The sequence below is a fragment of the Seriola lalandi genome, unplaced genomic scaffold, assembly GCF_002814215.2.
Source record: "Seriola lalandi dorsalis isolate HSWRI2012SDOR001 ecotype SW California unplaced genomic scaffold, Sedor1 jcf7180002054829, whole genome shotgun sequence".
In the NCBI taxonomy this organism is placed as follows: Eukaryota; Metazoa; Chordata; class Actinopteri; order Carangiformes; family Carangidae; genus Seriola; species Seriola lalandi.
Genome location: NW_019525382.1, coordinates 1,436,101 through 1,456,211, shown reverse-complemented (window position 1 = coordinate 1,456,211; position 20,111 = coordinate 1,436,101). Strand labels below are relative to the sequence as shown.

Here is a 20,111-nt window from a genome sequence, read left to right as displayed (position 1 = left end):
AAAAAGACAAAGAAATACATTCTCAGGCTGATTTATTTTAAACAAATTAAGATTAAGGTTTAACATATAATTTAACTATTTTAGGACCAAAGTGACATCTAAGTCACTTTTGAGATCTTTGCCACCTAGTGGCGGAATTTTGAAAAACTTTTTAGAAATGTGTTCTATGTGCTCTATTTAATCTGTTTTATGCCCCCCTTAATTTTCCTTGCAGTAGAAATGGGTCCGGGTCTTTATGGGTTAAAAAAGACAGTCCTGTATAGGAGGAGCAAAAATACAAGTTAAGCCGTCACAGACTTGGAGGTTATAGTGGCAGCGTGTGTAGCTGTGCTGAACTGCAGACCACAGGAATGGACTATTTTTGGAAAGATCTCCTCCTCTGAAAGAAGAAAGCGCGGCTCGCCTTCTCACTGAGAGTCCAGGATGTCTGTGGGTAGGATGCCTGGTTTGCCACTCGGGCTCTGTGATGTCTCCCCTGACCAGGAAGAGGGGGTGACCTGATTATAGAGGACGTCCTGAGAGCCAAAAAGTGGCGCTTTGAGATTCAGGATGTACATGAGGAACAGATTCAAAGCCACCATGGCGAGGAGTGGGAAGATAGTCAGGCCGGAGCCGAAGCCACGCCAGGAGCTGCACACGTTCAGGCTGACCCAATAAACAAGCCTGTAGAGGATTAAAGAAACCAAAACAGGGAATCAGATCAAGTTCAAACATCACGGCCTGTCTGATGACAGTTTGATGAAGCAAGATTACCAGTCAAACCAAACTCACTTCCTGTCAATCAGGATCATTGTCAGGAAAATTTGTTTCATACAGGAGGTTAAAATAAGTCTGACATAAGTTACAATGGAAACTTCTCCCCCCATAATACGCTGGCTCAGGTCAGGCTAGTTTCTAGACTTGGCTTCACTTGCAGTGTTAAAACCTATCTACCAAACTAAAACACAGAGTCTTCCAGTGGTGGAGGAAGCACTCAGGTCCTTTACTTAAGAGAAAGTATTAACGCTATACTGTATGTAAAATATCTTTTACAAATGAAAAAATTGAAAATATTAATTAAGTAAAAGTATGTAAGTGTACTCAGGAGAGTGTAATCAAAGTATTAAAAGTAAAAGTACTAATAATAATGCAGATGTTATACTATACTGTATGTGTGTGTGTGTGTGTATATATATATATATATATATATATATATATCAAAGCTTTTAAATGCATTGTGATGCAGACAATGTTAAATGTCACTTAAATAAAATAAAGTCATATTTTCATATGTAGGTAAATATATCTTAGCTGATTTTAGCTTAAATAATGTGAACAAAGAACAGCTACCCTGGCTCTCTTTGAAGGCCTCTAAAGCTCATTAATTAACACATTATATCTATTTTGTTTAATCTGTACAAAACCCATAAAGTAAAATTAAAGAAGCAGACACCCAGAAACCAATTAGCAATACAAGAGGGTCAGAACATCAGTCTAAAGGTCTTTAAACAACTTCAGATCTGTTTGATGTGGCATGTTATATAACTATCTAGTACAATAATTTTAGCACTTATAAACAAAACTCCCATCATTCATATTGGACTTGAATGAACAGTGGCTGGACACAAGCAGAGTGCTGCAAAAAACTGGGAGTTTGGAGGAGGAGTTATTCTTTACTTGTGTCACAGTCTGTCTACAATATGCTGCCAAAATTCTCTTTGGCTTTGTTAATGACAGTGGTTGTGTTTGTTTTTAGCCATGGCTGCAGGAATGGCCATGTTGGTCTCTCAGTCCACCACTTTGGTCCAGATTGAAATATCTCAGCCACTATTGGATGGACTGATGTGAAATTTTGTGCAGATATTTATGGTCCTGAAAGGATGAAGCCAAATGACTCTGGTGATCCCCTGACTTTTCATCTGACTTTTCTGAGCCACCTTTTACAAAATGCCCCTCTGTTCCACTTTTAAGCCTCACCTTCCAAAGATGAACATGGCAACCAGTATAGGCACCAACTTCAGCTGGTCTTGAGGCAGTAAAGTGGCCATAACAACGAGGTTGAGGACATAGAGGAGAAGCTGTTCCAAGGACGCCGTGACAAACAGCTGCTGAACCGCACGTCTTCTGGGAAATGACTCCTGCAGATCGAAGGAAGCGGTGCAGAACTGGCACGCTGCACCCACGAGCATCGCTGAGAGGGATAAAAGAGCAATAAGTCAGTTAGCATCTTGAATCTGGGCCATTTTTCCACAAACAACTCTCAACTTTCAGCAACTCCTAGCTGCACTTGATCTCATGTGACAGCATACTTTGTTTTTCTAATTCCTTCATTTGAATACAGCAACTGCCAGCAGAATGGCCCACATGCAAATACTCCTCACTGACATCAGCTTGACAAATAGGTGAGAGGAAAATGGTCTGCACAGGCTTTGGTTTTGGATGTTTTTGCCACCTGCCCTCTCATTGTAGTCGCCCTGGTTGGGAAGTGATTAAAATATTCTGAAACAATTAGGCCACAGCCTGGGAGAGAAAGGAGGCAGCCAACCTCTTATTGTAGTTTCCATTTAAAGCTATGTGCAGGAGAAGGAAATTATGCTTCTCTCCAGAGGCCTGGGAAGACGTCTGCTGCACTGAGGTTGAAAGCGCATGAAATTAAAGGGGACAGGAGACATTGAAACATTCCGAGACGAGGCGGCCAGACAAACCAAATCCTCTCTTAATCTTTATGTTTCATTTGTGTTGCTCACACCGGCTCTTTTTGAATGTCAGCGTGCAGGTGTTTGAAGCGTACCGAGCAGGATGGGGATGGCTGCCACCACGCAGCAGCGGAAGGTGAAAATGACGCGGCTGGCTATGTCGGGGCAGTCGGGGGGTTTAATGGGGACATAGAAATAGAGTGCATAGAGCATCCCGCCTGCACACAGAAGAGAGGCCAGGACTGAGAAGAAGGCGGGAACGCGGCCGCTCTGACAGCATTGACACCGGCAGCAGCGGCAGCAGCATCGTCCCCGATCCGAAGCCTCCTCTGCAGCCTGGCAAGTCTCTCCCCGCCCCTCTGAGCTCCACACTGTCAACTCCACGCTCTCCGGCGGCGGGCCTATCAGAGGTCGTCCCTCGTCCACAGTGCAGTCCAGATTGGTGGATTCTGGACTCCATCTCGGTGTGTCTGTGCCATTGGGAATGTCTCCCTGAGAGGCCGGGGTTGGACTGCTGACGCAGTTTTCCGTGGCACCATCCAAATTGTGCGCTGTGATGATCGGACTGGAAAGAGTTTGATCCAGCTCCCCCTCCTCTGTCTGATCTGCTCGTGGCTGTTCTGGGAGGCCGTCTCCGGGCTGCTGGTGGCAGGGAGCAGAGCCTGTTCAAATCAGAGCACATTTTAATACAACATCAAAACCAGATACTGAAAACAATCAACTGCAGGTTTACAGTAATCAGTCCCTCACTTCTATGTGTCCACCGTGGAGCACGAGGCCTGGGCCTCATATAAACTTTTAGAAGGGTTACTTGGAGCTTTGTAAAAGTGTGATTTATCTTATTGCCAACAAATACCTTTAAAAGACCCAAACCAGCAATAAACTGATCCCACTAACCAGTGTTTTTCTGTGTAGCCAAAGCCTCATTCTTTCTCTGTCCCTTCCTTAAGATGAACTCATTCATTGCTTCAATCCCACATTCAACATCCTGCTGCAGTCACTAGGGCACCAAATGTGTATTGATCCGCAGCTGAAAATAGTCCCAAATGAATGAACAAGTTCTTTTTTGTGCAGCGCCCATATGTTTTAGGAAACTACTGAGCCTTTTGTATTTGTGATTTCAAACATGTATGTCTTCACAAGGAGAAAAATGGGCTCAGGGCTGAGAGCCACAGGCAGGGCAGGGACGTTTCCTCAAGCATGTGACTGATTGCAATGTGCAGAAAGAGGCCAGATCGACATCAACCCTCACTGCAGAAATAAAAGCTCATAAAAATCCACATTTAGAAAATGGTTTTGAACCAAAATGCAAAAATAATCCAACACTGATTTTAACCATTTATGATGGAACAACTGTGGCTGTAACTTTTACCCTGGTGTTTTCACTGTTGCTACAGGCAACCATGTTGACATCTATTGAAGATCTCAGCGTTTTCTAGGTTGAAGCATGAGCTACTTGTGTTGTCAATGGTTGCAAACATTCACCCACTTCGGATTATAGATGAGGTCTCCCTCCTGGAGGACAGTAGCTCTTCTGTCTCTAAAACACTTCTTCAACATCTTTGTCTGTCTCGTGTCTTTTTTGACTTCAAACTTTTTCTGTGTAAATTAGTCAGTTGGTTATTTATCGTGTTATGCACATGCATGTGCCAGGTCCACATGGACTCAATAAGACGCCACAAATACCGTTGCAGTAGTGGAACATTTGTCAGAAACAAAAATCTGCCACAAAAAAAGGTTCCCATCCTCAAACACAATCTTGCATCCATGAATACTGATCAGAAATGGATATTTTACTAACTGTGGCTCTTAAATCATCATACAGCAACCAATAAAACATTAAATTAGACTTCAAGTCTTAAATCACATAATAATCAAAGCCTTTTCTATTTGGTAGACCATTACACCTGCTTGCTTTTCAATGGTAATACTCCAGTGTATCTGTATTGAATGCTATTATCATTGCATTATTTCTATCGATTAAAACAAAATCAAAAGTGAAAAACATGTTTTCCCACCTCGTCCGGATTTGTTATGTCGTCCTCAGCTCTACAAACAACTTCAACCAAAAATCTAAACCTGCAGAAAGGAATTAAAGATCTTGAAACTTTCATGCATTGATGGCATGGATGCTGATTTAACCCAGAGCTCTTACTGAACCTCATTTTCATAACTAGAGAGACATCTGCACTGTTTATTTATTAACTGTTGTTCCTCTTTAATCAGTCCTGACTCTGTCATAACTCCCTTTGGATCCAGTGTGGACTCAAACCCGACTTTGATCATTTGCTCTGGCCTCCCCTCAAATCCTACAGCTCCATCAGACAGACAGTAAAAAGTTGCAGTAATAACTCACTCTTTGGCTGATTGGTTGCTGGTGGCGGTTCAAGGGAGCGCTGGGAGCCGGAGACGGAGTGGGAGGACGAGTGCAGCTCCTCCACCGAGGACTCGGGGCTGTCTGACACCGGCGCCAAAGAGATCTGAGTGTCCAGGTCCAGGAAGGGGGAGAAGGACAGCCTGGCCGGGTCGATGTCCTGGAGCTGGTTGATAATGTCACTGATGGACTCCTTCATGCTGTCGAGCTCCTTCACGTTCTGCCGGTTAGTGGCCTGAAGCCCCGAGGTGCTCATAGTCACTCAGCCTGGGAGGAGCAGGAAGAGGTCCAGAAACAAAGCCAGAAAAATCAGTTTAAAACACCAAAGCAGGGAAACGTGCGGCAGAGAAATCCCCTCTATTCTCCAAGTGTCAGAGAAGATCTGCACACATCTTAAAAAAAAAGCACCTTTCTGTAGAACCCAGAGTTTCATCTTTACTTTTCATTAGAGTCAATTATTCAAGTAACTGGTGCCACATCAACATGAACCCTGACAGAACAATTAATGTTATTAAAAAAACTTTGGAAAACTGTTCTCAACTTAAATACAAAGTTATTCAAATCCAGGTTTCCACCCAGAAAATCACAGAGCGGCAACAAGAAGACTACAGAAGCTGGAGAAGCCAGCTCAGTATTTCAGAATTAACTTAAAACCTGCTTGTTTTCTTTGTTATTGTTCCTAATTTTCTTTTACACTTTATCATTTCTTGTATTTTTTCCCTTTCCTCTACCCGTAAAGCACTTTGTAACCTCTGTTTTGAAAAAGTTGACAGTCAGTTTACTATAAGTTTACCATGACAGGACTATGGTTTAACCTCCATTTAAAGAATGAGAAGAAGAAGAATAAACCCTTATAACCAGAACTTTACTGGGACTTTGTGTGGAGTGATGTCAAACTGATGTGAGGAAATGGGCTTTTTGTGGGAATAAAGGAAATTAATGTTGATATGAGTTAATGTCTGTGATCACACTATAATCATCACTGACAGGATGTTAGAGTTTATCTTCCTGTAAGGTGATGTTGGTTCTGCAGGTTTGAGTTGGTATCATTTAAAATGTTTTGTTTTCTTGAAGCCTCTTCTAATGTTTTTCAATTATAATATAATGTACTTTTGAGAACATTCAGGAATAACATGCAATAGGACTGATTAACCTCTCTAACAAAACAGACTGCAGCTTGGTTTGGCCATGCAGCCAGGACACTGAGATCACATCCTCTGTGACTGCTCTGGTCATTTGTGGGTTTCAGACAGGCCGGAGGTGGTAGGTTTTTGATGCCACAGGACAGAGCCAGGCTAGCTGTTTCCCCTTGTTTCCAGTCTTTATGCTAAGCTAAGCTAACAGAGTCCTGGCTCTAGCTTCATATTTAACAGACAAATATGAGAGTGATATCACTCTCCTCGTCTTACTTTCAGCAAGAAAGCGAATAAACATATATCCCGTAATGTCAAACCATCCTTTTAACATCATGTACTGTACCCGTCATGTTTTGATAAATGATGCAACAAACACATTGTAGTTTCCATTTCCAGTAAATCAGTATTTCTCCATCAGAACTGACTTCTTTTTAAAAGGCATTAAACCTCCATGTTGGACAATAAAATGAACAGAAAAAGACAATTCAACTGAATAAATAAATTATCCAAAATCCAAACCTAAAGGAGGGGTAGGCCTGCGCTGAGGCAACTTGAACTTGTGATCTCAGTGTGTCTGAAATCTTGGCTGCTGCAGCTGTTATGATGGAGCACCACTTGCACCACAGGTGTAGTTGGCTTAATGTCACACTGATTCCCAACCATTTTGGCTTGTGACGCCTTATCTCCGGTTATGGCCTCAGTTTTGCTGTGGCTTGTAGCAGTGAAAGTATCTGGCTTTTTAAAATTTTTTCACCTATTTTAAGGTTTTGCAGAACCCTGAAGAGTTGAAAGTTTCCATTTTGTAAGTGATTTTGAATATTTTAAAGGCTTCAAGAGGTGAAAGTGCCTAATATTCAACAAAAAAATACTACTGTGATAGCATATTCAGTAGCTTGCAGATATTATGAATTATGATCAGACATAACACATAGCAGGATTAGGTTGGTACCAGGACAGATACACAGTTATATATATATATATATATATATAACTCTGAAATACATATAATGAAATACCTAAAAGTCGAATTTAATCTAGAGGGTAATTAACAATAAAATCACTACGGAGAGTCACAGACAGTTTGCAGAGGTGGAAAGTATCTAAATACATTTATTGGAGTACTGCACTTAAGTACAATTTTCTTTTTCTTTTTCTTTTTTACCTTTCAGGAGGAAATGTTGCACTTTTTACTCGGTTATATAAGAGCTGCTATTACTTTCAGATTGGATTTTAAAAACAAAGCATGCCATCACTTTATGAATACAGAATCCATTGTTATACCAAACAGTGTATGAAGCTGATAAATACAGCTTCACTTTGACCTCCTACAACACTAATGATGCGAACACAGACAGGTTCACTCTGCATAATGATACTTTTTCTACTTGATATACATTTTGTTGCCAGTACCTATGCACACTTATTTAATTATAATTTTGAATGCAAGACTTTTACTCGTAATGTAATATTTTTACAGCCTGGTACAAGGATCAGAATCCTTCTTCTGCCATAAAAACGCGCTAATTGCACGTCGATATGGACAAAAGCCTCTGAGGAGTGAGAGTTAAATAACACCAAAGACGCGCCTTTGTTGCTCTGCCGCTATTTGAACAATGTGTTGATTTTTTAGAGCCTCTTATTAACATCTGCAGACTGAATTTGGGGCATTTTCTCCTGGATTTTTTTTTTTTGGCGCACATCCGGCTGTGGCGCACGCAAAAATCTGCGGCGAGGATCTTTCTCCAAACAATGAGGACTTTACCATGTATAGAGCGCAATTAGGACTCGGAGGGGAGTAAATCTCGCTGGTTCTCGGAGCTGGCGTGGATGTGGAAACGCGCGTAGGGGGGCAATGTGCTTTTTTACTCTCCGCTGAAAAATAACTTTTCCCCTGCAGCTGAGCAACTCTCTCAAAGAAAAACTTTTAAATACCTCTTCCTCAGAGCAAATGAAGTCTGCTCTCTCAGCAAACGGGTTGCAGGCAATGCTTAATTTGGTGATAAATAAATAAAATAAAACCCAAACGCGCCAGAGTCCGCACGAATCTGTGCGTAAAGGACACACGAGTCATTCTGAAGCACTAATCTCATATTTTGTGGCCATTCAGCAGCAATTACAGCAGTTCACTGTTACACCTCAGAGAGAAATGGGAATTCATTTGGCTCCATTAAATGCGTTTATGGAAAGAGAGATTACTGGTATAAATGAACTTACTTTTTGTCGGAGGCTGCAGAGTATTTGGTGAGTTTACTCTTCTCGCAGTCAAAAAAAAAAAAAAAGAAAACCCCTCAGTCCGTGTCTGCCTTTCTTCCCTCCCCCTCCGTTTGCTTTTTGTCTTCCAGGATCCTGAACTTCTGAATCAAATTTCAGGACGGACAAAATACTAGGCTTTTCCTCCGCCCACACAGGAGTTTTTTTTTTTTCTTCCCGGGTACCATGTCAAACACCATATGGAGCAAATAAAACCAGAGGAGCAGCAGCAAGAGCGGGGGGGGGGGGGGGGGGGGGGGCAACTCACGTTCAGTTTACCTTTAAATTCAACATTAACAATAACATCACAAACACGAGTTTATCTAAACAGCGCCGTAAACATTTACACTGGAACTAAACTGCAGCACTCCTCTAATATTCATACACAGACCGATAGTGTGCAGCTACTGTGACTTCACTGGATTAAGTCCTGTATTTATCACCATAGTATCATTATGAGGAACCGCAGACTCAAGATGTTCACGGGGAGTTTCTTATTGTGCTTTTGTATTTTGTAAAAACACACTAAATGTGGATCCACTCTTTATTTTCTTTAGCACTGACTCATTTATATATACAGGCCCATATATGTGTGTGTGTGTGTGTGTGTGTGAGTGTGTGTATATATATATATATATATATATATATGCTCCTAGAACCCAGAGAGTCTGATATTTTGTTTTATCTGATGGTCTCCAATATTCCTGTTGTATCATGTTTCGTTTTGTTTTTTAGCTGCAGCATCAGAAAATGATCAACAGACTATTATTCCTCAACATTTTTTGATAACTGCTTGATGTTAAGTAAGTTATTTCTGAAGCACAAATGACAAAAACTTGTTTGCTTGAGCTTCTTAAATGTGAGGAGGTCTTGTTTTTCTGCTTTATATCACTGTTAAAGTCAATATATTTGTTTTGGACTCTTTGTATTTCTATTTGATTTTTTTCCCCCACTATTTTCAGTCATAGTCTAAACCTTCATTAACTGGAAATTTAGGTCTGTTGTTTCCTAATAATTCCTTGGAAAAAGACATTTGGTTAATTAGAGGGAAAATAAGAGACAAAGCTCTGACACTGTTGTTTTAGTTCAGTTAGTTGTGCTGAGGTTGTTGCTGATTTCCAGATGAATTTCCATCAAAGAAATTGTTCCATTTAAACCCCAGTGAAAATGTATCACCTGCTCATTTGTAATTGGAAACTTTATTCTTCATTTCTCCTGAATTATTTGTTTGTAGACACATTTCATGTTTAATTCGCCTGTTATCCTCTGAATAAAAGTCTTGAGGTTGTTCATGTTCTGCGTTTAGAGAAAACTGAAATGTGCCAAGTGATCACTGTTTTATTTGTAACCAGATCCAAATTGTACAACTTCTTTTCCAGGAAACTTCTTACATTATCTGGAAATAAATTAGAACTTTCAGACCAGTAAAATTAAGCATTATCAAGCTTCACAGTTTAACTTTGGCATTTCTCTATTATTCTTTCAAGACGTAGTTCATATTTATAATCAAATACAAATAATTAGCCTTGTGGGAACTTTTTCCTCAGCAACAACTGATACTTCCTCATATTCAGCTGTTTGTAGAGAACCTGACATGCCATAGATAAGTTTAGATCCCAGTATGGTGACAACAATCTGAATATACAGTACATTAAAAAGGAAAATGTGCAATGTGATGGTGACACTCCTACATTAATACAGTTTCACTCACCCTCTGACTGCTATAACACAACAGTGATTCCACCATATTTCCCAAAGTTTTCCATTTGCTCTTCTGAACTTCTGCTTTCCTGCTGCTCAGGAAGTGATGAGCTTTGTTTGAACAGCAGGAATGTTTTTTTTTTTTTTCCAGAAATCAAAAGAAGCCAGCAGTTAACACCACAGTTGTGACACCACAGAAGGGGAGCTAGAAACCCACAGAAGATAAAAACGTCGCTAATGTCTCACTACAATTCATCAATTTGATAAAAACCCACCAGAATAAGGGGATGTGTGGAATCTATAAAGTCATGATTTTAACACAGGATGACACAGATGTGCAGCTTCATTCTGTCCTATCACTGTTACCTCACTGACGGCATTAACAGCTGTTCACTTTAACCTCCTCCTCCTCAGTCTGATCTGCAGCAGCTTTCATGACAAATCACTCATCTCACACACTTCAACGCTCCAGCATTTAACTTAGTATCAGGCCACAGAGCTGAAACACAACACACACACACACACACAAAATCTGGTCAAAGTAAAACCAAAAATGATTGACAGAAGAGCTTTATTTTCCCATATATCGGGTAATTTTATTGCATTAAAAAAGCATATCTAAAATATACAGAGAAAACAGCTTTTGATTAGCAATATAATCAATAAATAAAAAATTATGACTATAAACAACATATTTCAAGTTTTGTCATGTAAATATACACAAACACTGGGTAGCAGGTTATTGCCCTGTGGAATGAGTCCTGGAGAAAGGGGGGTTTAGGTGACGAACGACCGGCAGCATGTTTGAAATACCGATCTGCCTGCCTTTTAAGTCATCAGGGAGGACGGAGGAGGGCAGGCAGGTCCGCCACAACACAACGGGCTTCAGGTTAGCCAATTCCAACTGGATTCTGCTTTTTTAGCCAAAGCAAAAAAGAAAGCAAACATGAGCTGCGAAAGTCACGTTAAGTAGTTAAAGTGAGGGATGAGGTGGGGGAGAATCCTGTCAGTCCTCTGACAGCAGCCTGTGGAAGTGATCCTTCCTCTTCTTCAGCACCTCCCGAAAATCCTCCTGAAAAAACACAGCAGGAGATATTCGGACAGAACGATGAAACCGGGGGAGGAAAGACAGCGGGCAGATGCTGCTGCAGATAACCAGCTGTTTTATTCTGAACTGACTGGTTATACTCTGAGAAACCGACCAGCTGCTGGAGTAATTCTCATTCGTCCACACGGGGGGGGGGGACTGTAGGATACAGCCGCTAGTTTCTGTTACTAACCAGGTGTGAAACAAACATGAAATAAACACAAGCTGATAATATGACAGACGTACCGCTGCAGACAGTTTCTCCATGTACGGGATGAGTTTCTGTAGTTCTCTGTCCGCTGACTCTCCGGACCAGCTCTTGATGGGTATTGTGTTCATCAGCTATGAAAACAACAAAAACCCTAAGTTAGCCGTTTTCATTGTGCAGCTGTGCGATGATACGATTGCTGGAGATCTAGTATGGATGAATTCTACTTCAAAAACTCATCAATAATATTTTCAATGTTATTTAAGTGCAAGTTTGGTGATATTCTATATTTTGTCAACAAACATTTGCAAAGACCAAAACCAACGCTGAATCGATCGACTAACAAATACTGTCTATCTAAAACCTTATAGATCTTATTCCTCTTATAGAGCTCCCCTGTAGTTCAAACACAATTAAAAACACATCAGTAAACCAAAACAATAAATTGTCCTGCTGCTGTAAATACTCAATTATGTGAGTTGAACACTGTTCCCAACAAATGCTGTTTTCAGTCCAGTTTGAGTTTGAGTTTAAACATTCATTGTTAAGCTCTTTTCAGAAATAACCCATTAATTTCTTTTTTAACATTTACATCTTCAGTAAGAACCAGTGGGCTCGAGTCTGAGTGGAAATCAGAGAGAGACGGACAAACACGTCGCTGGTCTTTTACTGGGATTTGCTGATAATCACAAAACTATAGACCATCTGCAGCCCCAAAAATCAATGGAAATGACACAGCACTAGATTTTAAGATGACATGTGAAACCAAAGCTAAACAGTGCTTACATGGTACGGGTATGTGTGCGGCGCGTTGTCCAGAACCACCGTCTTGGTGAGATCCCTCCCCAGGTGGCTGAGATCTTTGATGTAGTGGCCGAGGACGCAGGAACATTCGTCCTGATACAGACGATGTCTACAAGGAAAAACAGTAAAGTGTTAAAAACATTTACGCCTGTTTCTGTGAACCAAGTGTGTCTTTGACTTATATGGAAGTAGCCGATGTCTGGGGCTGCAACACTCTGACGAGGAGGCGTGGATCTCTCTCCCTATCAGACAATACCATATGTATGTACGTACACTGTCCACATTTGTGTGAATACAATACGTTCATTTGATTCAGCAGTGATTAGGATCTCATAGCTTTGCATTTTCAGTAATTAACGTGTGCCTAAAAATGAATCAATTTAATTAAACATGGTAAGTGAAAGTGTCTTAATGAATATCTTATGATACACTTGAAGACTGCAAATGCAAATTATAGATTTTAGGCTCGTTGGTTTGTAGAAGGAGAGGTTGCAAACAGCGACGTACCTTTTTCTAAATTTGGCCTGGGCCTGTGGCTCTGTATCAGTCTCACTCTTCCAGTTTTCTGATATGCAACTATTTACCTTTACATACTTGTAAGTGACCTTATTAGAAACACCAATCAATTACATGGAAGTAACTCAATGTATAAAAGCAAATACCAAGGGGTTAATTTGTTGCTAAAACCAAACATCTGAATGTGGACAAAAAGTGATCTCAGTGAGCATGGCAGGATTGCTGGTACTGGTTTGAGTATTTCTGAAACCGCTGATCTCCTGGGAGTTTCACACACACCAGTCTCTACAGTTTATTCAGGATGAAAAAAACAAAACACACCCTGTGAGCGGCAGGTCTGCAGATGGAATCGCTGTGTTGAGGAGAGAAGGTAAATAAGATAACAGGCAGATTGGGTCATGCTTGTGTGATGCTATTATATCAACACGGAGCAGAATCTTAAAGGAATGTCTCCAGCACCTTGTTGAATCAATGCCATGAAGAATTCAGGCAGTTCTGGGGGCGAAGTGGGGTCCTGACCAGGATTAGATGATAAAGTAGCAGCTGTGTTTATACCACCTGAGGCCAAATGGAAAACTAATTTATACTGCCCTCACCATATGACGTGGCCACATCTGTACTCTCTAATTCACTCTGGAAGACAGTCAACTAAATCCTAACACGAGAACACTGAGAGCGAATAACTAATGGTCACACCACAAACAGACCGTGTGACGCTCCTGAGCAGCGTCCAGGAGTCAGTCCGCTGGTCACAGACGGGTCGGCAGCAGAGTCTAAACCTGAGAGGGTGCGAGTCTCTGTGGTCAAGCAAAGAGTTTAGGGAGACGTCAGGGAGACATACCGAAACAGTTTCCTCTGCGGGTCCAGGATGTCCAGTATCTTCTCAGCATATTCCTTCTTTGCACATGTGTAAACAAACAGCTGGAACAGAACACAAACAGCAGCTGGAACCAATTCCATATAAACCAGAACTCAACGGGCATCAGAACACCGTGAAACCTACATATCGTTCGATTTATTTTCATATACAAAGACAAGTAAGATAACGATGGAATTAAAGTGGTTGAATTAAATTAAAATAAAGGGAGAGGTATAAAATAAGTATCTGTGTGAGTATAGGATCTGAAAACCATCTGTTCATCAGAAAAGCCTTCAATATTTAAAGTTCAAACTTTGCAGAATAAAACTTTCATTGGTGAATATCACTGAAAACAAACAGACTGTTCTGTAGACGACACTCATCTATGGCCAACTGTACCAATAAATGACCAGACAACTTAATTTCATATCAGATTAACACATACCTCATAGATTTTTGCCATGGACTGCAGAAACTCTTTCACATGTGGTCGTAGGACCATGTGCACCTATTGAGAACAAGGGAGGATGAAAGAATGAATGAACAAACAACTTAATATGTATTCCTTCCTCAGTTCCAATTGAACTATCTAACCCTATTGTTGACAGAGCATTTTACATCATCTCAGTTTGTGTTGCTTTTCTTATTTTTATTTTTTTTAAAAACCAAAAAACAATATAAAATTGCGTTTCTCAGGATCATTGGCACAGCGTAACACCAAAGCTGATAAATGCACATTAATAACACTGAAGATAAAACACATTACTAATACTTCTGTGTTATCAGAGCTGAGATGAGGCGTTTTAACATTTTACATGGGTGGTTTTTATCAGGATTTAGGCAGAAAACTACAAACAGACAGCAATCATTTGCTCAGTGTGCTTCGACTTTAAAGACAGGTTTGTGAGCGGCAGCGTGCAGTGAGCACTCACCTTGTACTGATGGTCCTGGAAAGCTGTGTGGAAGGTGAACTCTGCGTTTTCGATCACGTTCAGAGAGCTGAACATCAGGGTCTCCTCCTGGAAGGACATGAATCAATCCAACTTGGTTTATTTTAGTTTTTTGATACTGCTTTCTGATTTTGGCATCATCCATACATCCATACCAGTTAACACAAGTTACCATAATCTCTGAATTAAGCAACAGAAAATAAGATCATCTGAAGCAAAAAGGCTAAATTCAAGGCAGATGGACAAAAACAAAACAGCCACTGTGTTTGAGCCTAGGTCAGGAAAACAATGTGCAGCTACCGTGGTGCAGCATGTGTATGATGTAATACATGTTAAGCCCTTATGACAAGGTACTTTTTGGCAAAAACATGTAGACTCTGAAGAAGTTGCTCTGCCACAATTGGTGTGGATTTCAGTTGCTGCTGGCTGATATAAGACCTCTCTTCATTGCTCTACATCCAACCCACTTCATTGCTCTACATCCAACCCACTGCAATGCAATCCTTACTGATACCTACTGGGATACCTGAACTTGTGTAATGGTCGATGCTGAGTACCGATGCGGTACTGTGCATTTATATATGCTCTAGAACAGTAGTTGCCATGCAAAAAAAAGTGACAGAAACAACAACTGAACCAACTTAAGGACAACTGAGTAAGCTAATCAGTTCACTCATCAAGAACATGTGGTGGATATTCATGTATTTGAATTGTTGTGCCCATGTCCCGAGTGCAGGAAGCCACAGAGGCATGAACTCACCAGGTCGACCACCAGCGTGGCCTCTGGCGTGCTCCTGGTCTTGGGGGGAATATCTCTAAGTCGAGGTCGGGAATGCTGAGACTGCGACGGTATGTTCTTGATGAAGGTAAATCTAGAAAAGAAAATAATGGTCTTGGAAACAGAAATACAAATGGACATAAACAATTTCATGGGATGAAGTGACGCCAACAGCAGAAGACGATGGATGTACTCACGGATTGAAGACGTCATCTTCCTCGTCTCCAACCAGAAGGTCGATGGAGCCATAACCAAATACACCTTGTTCTGGGCTCATCAACACATTGGTTCCACTACCTGGACACTTCATATCTGGACAGAAAAAAACAAAACAAAACACATACAAACTGTGAGAAACACAAGCCTGTTAATCTCTGAGCAAGCATGGAATCCTAATACTCTGGCCCTGCCATTCAATGGGATTTCCACCCTTCCTTTGTTCCCATGAGAGGCGGATTTTCTTAAATTAACAATAGCTCTACACAAGTGGAAAGAAATGAATGTGAAACTGCCAGAAGTTTGAATTACTTGATGAACTTCATGTATAAATTATTAAATGATGGGAAGCTCTTCAGTACTTTGCTCCCTGTCTGTTCTCAGTGTTAACAGATGCTTTGCTATTAACAATAACACACCAAAACGTAATATTATCAAAACTGTGACCAAAGCGTTTGGAGCCTCTCAGTGCACAAAACAGTGAGAATCATTTATAAAAGCTGTTTACAGCATCAACATTGTTTTCAGAGTGACAACAACTTTTTCACAATGACTCATGCTGGTTCTTATAAAAAAAAAAAAGGACAATGAGTCCTTCACCAAAAGAAATAAATACCAACTGCTAGCTCACCACATTAATGTCTGTCGAGCAGTTCAAGAGGCTCACGTTGCTTTTTCCATTTAATGCATGGAGGGTGGGAATTTACCACAAGCCACCAGAAAGATACTGGTTAGTAAGTGAGTTTAGGCCCCCAGTCACTTCCATCACAGTGAAAGAAAACACGCTGAGCAGGGATGGATATCTCCCAAAGTGGATGAAAGAGCAGTGGAAGCATTGAGTGCATTTCTAATGTCCCACAAAACAATCTTTTTGAGATCCTGCATTCATGTAGTACAGATTGTTTAAAGTCCTTCTCTATGGCTCAGTAGCTGCACTCACTCTCTTTGCTGGGTGTGAGGAAACGCACGATGGGCGAGTAGATGTTTCTGGCTGTTGAGTTGCAAGGAGACCCTGGGTCAATCTCTGATAGTATGCGCTCATGGCGCATGATGGGCCTGATCGGAGTCTTGAAGGCCAAATCTAGACCACAAGAAGAGGACCAGTCAGAAAACACAAAAACAAGCGCAGGAAACGGCATGAGGAACTCAGAAAAAAAGAAATGGTTCGATTAAATAAAACCCATCCTTGAGAATAACTAGATGCTGCCAAACATACCTGTTTCTCTGTCATCGACAGCGATGGCTCTCTTCCTTGGCCGGCCACAAGGCAGTGGTCGCCTCGTCATTGTGGGAACTTCATCATCAGAGTGGTGGGAGTCATTATCCAAAGTCTCTTCAACCTACAGAGATAAAGAGATAAAAAGATATAGTCATAAAATTAGAGATGGGCAGTATTTATAAAACATTATCTATTGGAACATCAAAATATAGTAATAGACTGTTATTATGTGTTGTTGCTCATAGAAGAATCAGGTACTGTAAGTCAGAAAGTGAAATCACTGAATGTTCACACAGCTTTTAACACTAAGAAAACGTTCAAGCTCAATCAAACCAAAACCCCATTTTGAAACTACATACAGCTGTTAGTTTCGAGAAAGGCGCTTGTTTCCACGTCCCTGCTGAGGTATAATTCAAATCATATTCAGGTCTGGTTTCAAACTGTGACTTCAAACTCATGAAAACTACAAAATGTGACTGTTTAGATGTTTTCAGACCAAAACACCAAACACCACCACAAATGTTGCCCAGAGGAGGTCTTTTGTCCAGGACAGCATGCTGACTGAAGTCGTACGATTTCACCACAACTTGTGATTGTGCTATTATTTAAATGCAAAACAGATGCGCAAAAGACAAAAGACTGCACCAGCTAACCATTTCAGACATGTCTGCTGTAAAGAAAGGATGCACAAGGTAGGTTTGCTTTTGTCCTTATTTGGCAAATAAAACAGCAGCAACTGAGGCTGTGTCTCAGTCTTATATGATATGATATGTATTTGTTGTGATTTGCTTAGTTTTTCCCTTTAACCCTGCAGCAGTCACACTAAAGGACAAAGCCAACATGGAAGCCTATAAATCAATCTACCATGGAGAGCAAGTATACATTGCTCATGTCAAAGTGCAAACAGTCTGCATGCATGTGTCCATGTGACCTACTTTTACTGGGACCCTCTCTCACATGTAACTGGTCTGTTTAATCCTCCGTCAGACTCCAGGTCACAGTGCTCTATATTCTCGACCTCACAATCGCATACAGGGATGTAGCCATAAACACTGGCAGAGCCTAAAGGACTTAAAACATTCACCAACTGCAGCGCTTCCCGTGTATAGGCTCTACTTGGGCCCAGTTAGAATAAATCACCAGGGTACAGTTTGGGTAAATCTTACAAAAGAACCCCCTGCATCACTTTTTTCAAACTAACTAATTTTTGGCCACACAAGTCTTGAGTGGGGACTAGTTGGGGTCTACCAATAACTTGCATGTGGGGCGTTCAGGGGACTTCTGTAAATTGTATTTCAAGAAAATAACCTGGCTTACACTCTCCCCCTTTAAACTGCATGAGCTTCTCTATGCACATCAATCCTACGCCCTGCCACCCACCTCCACAAGTAAATCTTCAACATTTGCGAAACACTGGACTGCATATGTACGACTGGTTTACTTTGTCCAATATATTGTTCTCCCCTAAAATTAAGAAAATACGTTTACAGTATTTGTCTTGTGCAGATTTTTAGCCCCAAAACTGAGACTATAAGGTGACAATGTAACTCGAATTCATTAATTGACCATCACCTCCACCTAGGTACAGAGCAACATACAGAGGTGCAAATTATGATAAAAAAAAATTAGAAATATAATTGTCAAATTAGACATAAAAGTCCACCAACCCACCAATTTTATAAATTAATCACTTTTTAAGCAATTCAGCAGAAGTAAGGAGACTGTGCTAAGAAATACGGAAGACATTCTTCGGTCCTCTTTGCTGGTCAGACTTTCTTTTCAATTCAATCTTTATTCAAGGACACAGCTCATGGGGGTCCATAGGAAGAAAACAACGAACATTGCCCCTCCTCATAACTACCTACATCTCAGCTGTTTCAGATACTCATAAAACAAGAGAGGAAAGAGGAGCCATTAGTGAAGAAGATCACCACCTATCGTCCGGATACAGCTTCATCACAACCACGAAGAGCTAACGTTAGCGCCTACTATTTTGTTATGGGAACACGTTAGGCTAACACCCCCAACGGCCGAAACTGTGACTAAACACGACGAGGACCGATACCACGGACACTTACGGAGCAATCACAAGGATATTACAAAATAATCGTCGCAAACGGAAATGAGTTACCTTGTTTTGAAGCGGGCTTTCGGTCACCGATAGGCGCTTTCCTCTCGGCGTCGCTTTGGTGGACGGGCGGCGGTTTCTCCTCGGCGTCTCCAAACAAGCTGTAACCGTTTTTTGAGACCTGAGTTTCATTTTTCTTCTTCATATGAGACTTGTAGACATGTAAACACAAACTCCTCCACAGTAGGCTGGTCGCTTTAGTTTAGATGGTTGGCTTTTCTTTTTCTACTCCCACCAGTCTGTAAACAGTAGCTTACTGAGAGTCGATGTAGCTCCGCCCGCCCCGCTCAGCCCCGTGTCTTCTCGAATCACTCTGTGTGGTTTTAAATCTGCCGGGGTGCGATAGGTTCATCACTGCGGACGCTGTTATTGGGCGGTGCTTCAGAAAACTCCAGCGTCAACGTGAGACGCTAGTCACGTTGCAGGGCTGTAGAACAAGTAATGTTTGTATCTGTTTGGCTATATAAGGCAGGAGAATGCTCATTTATTCTAGAGAAACACAGAAACCTTATGTTAAAAGATAGTTCCCCTCAAAACTGTTAAAAAAAATTTAAAAACATGTCAGGAAAAAACAGTTTAATACTGGATAAAATCTAGGTCGAAACGAGAAAAACGGGGTGAGGTGGGCTCGGGGGTTAGTCGATTTCCTCATCTCAGGATACTGTAAACGAGGAGTAATCTAATACTGCAAAAGGCTTTCAGATTATTAAGTAATGTATCAATATAAAAATACCAAATTTCAAGAAAATGTTATTGAAGTGCTTAAGTATTAGTTGGTCAAGAGTAAAATACGTCTGAAAAGTCCCCTACCAGTGCTCTCCTCTATCATTACATTCATTTATTATTATGAGTGAGGAATTGCTGTACATCCAACTTTTTATTGCTGTAGATGGTCAATGTAGAGCTGATGAAGATGCAGTAGTGTCTGCTTCTTTGTTTTTCTCCAGTTTTTTCTCTGAAGTTTGCTGGCGCTGATCTGAGTGGCTCCTGATTCAGCTGCATATTGCTGGAAGATACCTGGTTAACACATTTTCTACTTAGAGCTAATTTAACTTAGCTGTTTAATCAATAAGAAGGCATTATATTTTCATTTTGACAGTATGTTGTTGTGGCACATGCTGGACCTGATTGGGGTCTTGAAGGCAAAATCTAGACCAGGAGAATACAATCAGTCAGACAACATAAAAACAAGAGCCCGGAAAAGCTTAAA

General features: G+C 40.9%; 2 protein-coding genes across 2 annotated transcripts; both read right to left on the bottom strand.

The window, feature by feature from the left end:
* Positions 1–211: 211 nt before the first annotated feature.
* LOC111669977 (uncharacterized) lies at positions 212–8,525 on the bottom strand. The gene is made up of 5 exons (XM_023426494.2): positions 8,400–8,525; positions 5,032–5,316; positions 2,771–3,337; positions 1,957–2,170; positions 212–663 (listed from the first exon to the last, which is right to left on the bottom strand). The coding sequence occupies exons 2-5, from the start codon at positions 5,303–5,305 to the stop codon at positions 408–410; spliced, it is 1,311 nt and encodes a 436-aa protein (XP_023282262.1). The 5' UTR covers positions 5,306–5,316; positions 8,400–8,525; the 3' UTR covers positions 212–407.
* A 2,181-nt stretch (positions 8,526–10,706) lies between these two features.
* Positions 10,707–19,191, bottom strand: ctdspl3 (CTD (carboxy-terminal domain, RNA polymerase II, polypeptide A) small phosphatase like 3). Its single transcript, XM_023426480.2, has 11 exons — positions 18,905–19,191; positions 16,771–16,894; positions 16,495–16,635; positions 15,536–15,650; positions 15,321–15,432; positions 14,543–14,629; positions 14,056–14,118; positions 13,593–13,672; positions 12,218–12,344; positions 11,470–11,565; positions 10,707–11,208 (listed from the first exon to the last, which is right to left on the bottom strand). The coding sequence occupies exons 1-11, from the start codon at positions 19,031–19,033 to the stop codon at positions 11,143–11,145; spliced, it is 1,140 nt and encodes a 379-aa protein (XP_023282248.1). The 5' UTR covers positions 19,034–19,191; the 3' UTR covers positions 10,707–11,142.
* Between the last annotated feature and the right edge of the window lie 920 nt (positions 19,192–20,111).

Excerpts from the sequence above, each read along its gene's own strand:
- LOC111669977 (XM_023426494.2), bottom strand. The coding sequence starts at position 5,305 with ATGAGCACCTCGGGGCTTCAGGCCACTAACCGGCAGAACGTGAAGGAG. Across the intron at positions 3,338-5,031 it reads AGCAACCAATCAGCCAAAGA|GCTCTGCTCCCTGCCACCAG; the intron begins GTGAGTTATTAC and ends TGATTTGAACAG. Across the intron at positions 664-1,956 it reads GCCATGTTCATCTTTGGAAG|GCTTGTTTATTGGGTCAGCC; the intron begins GTGAGGCTTAAA and ends AATCCTCTACAG.
- ctdspl3 (XM_023426480.2), bottom strand. The coding sequence starts at position 19,033 with ATGAAACTCAGGTCTCAAAAAACGGTTACAGCTTGTTTGGAGACGCCG. Across the intron at positions 14,630-15,320 it reads CCACGCTGGTGGTCGACCTG|GAGGAGACCCTGATGTTCAG; the intron begins GTGAGTTCATGC and ends ATGTCCTTCCAG. Across the intron at positions 14,119-14,542 it reads TCCAGGACCATCAGTACAAG|GTGCACATGGTCCTACGACC; the intron begins GTGAGTGCTCAC and ends TGTTCTCAATAG.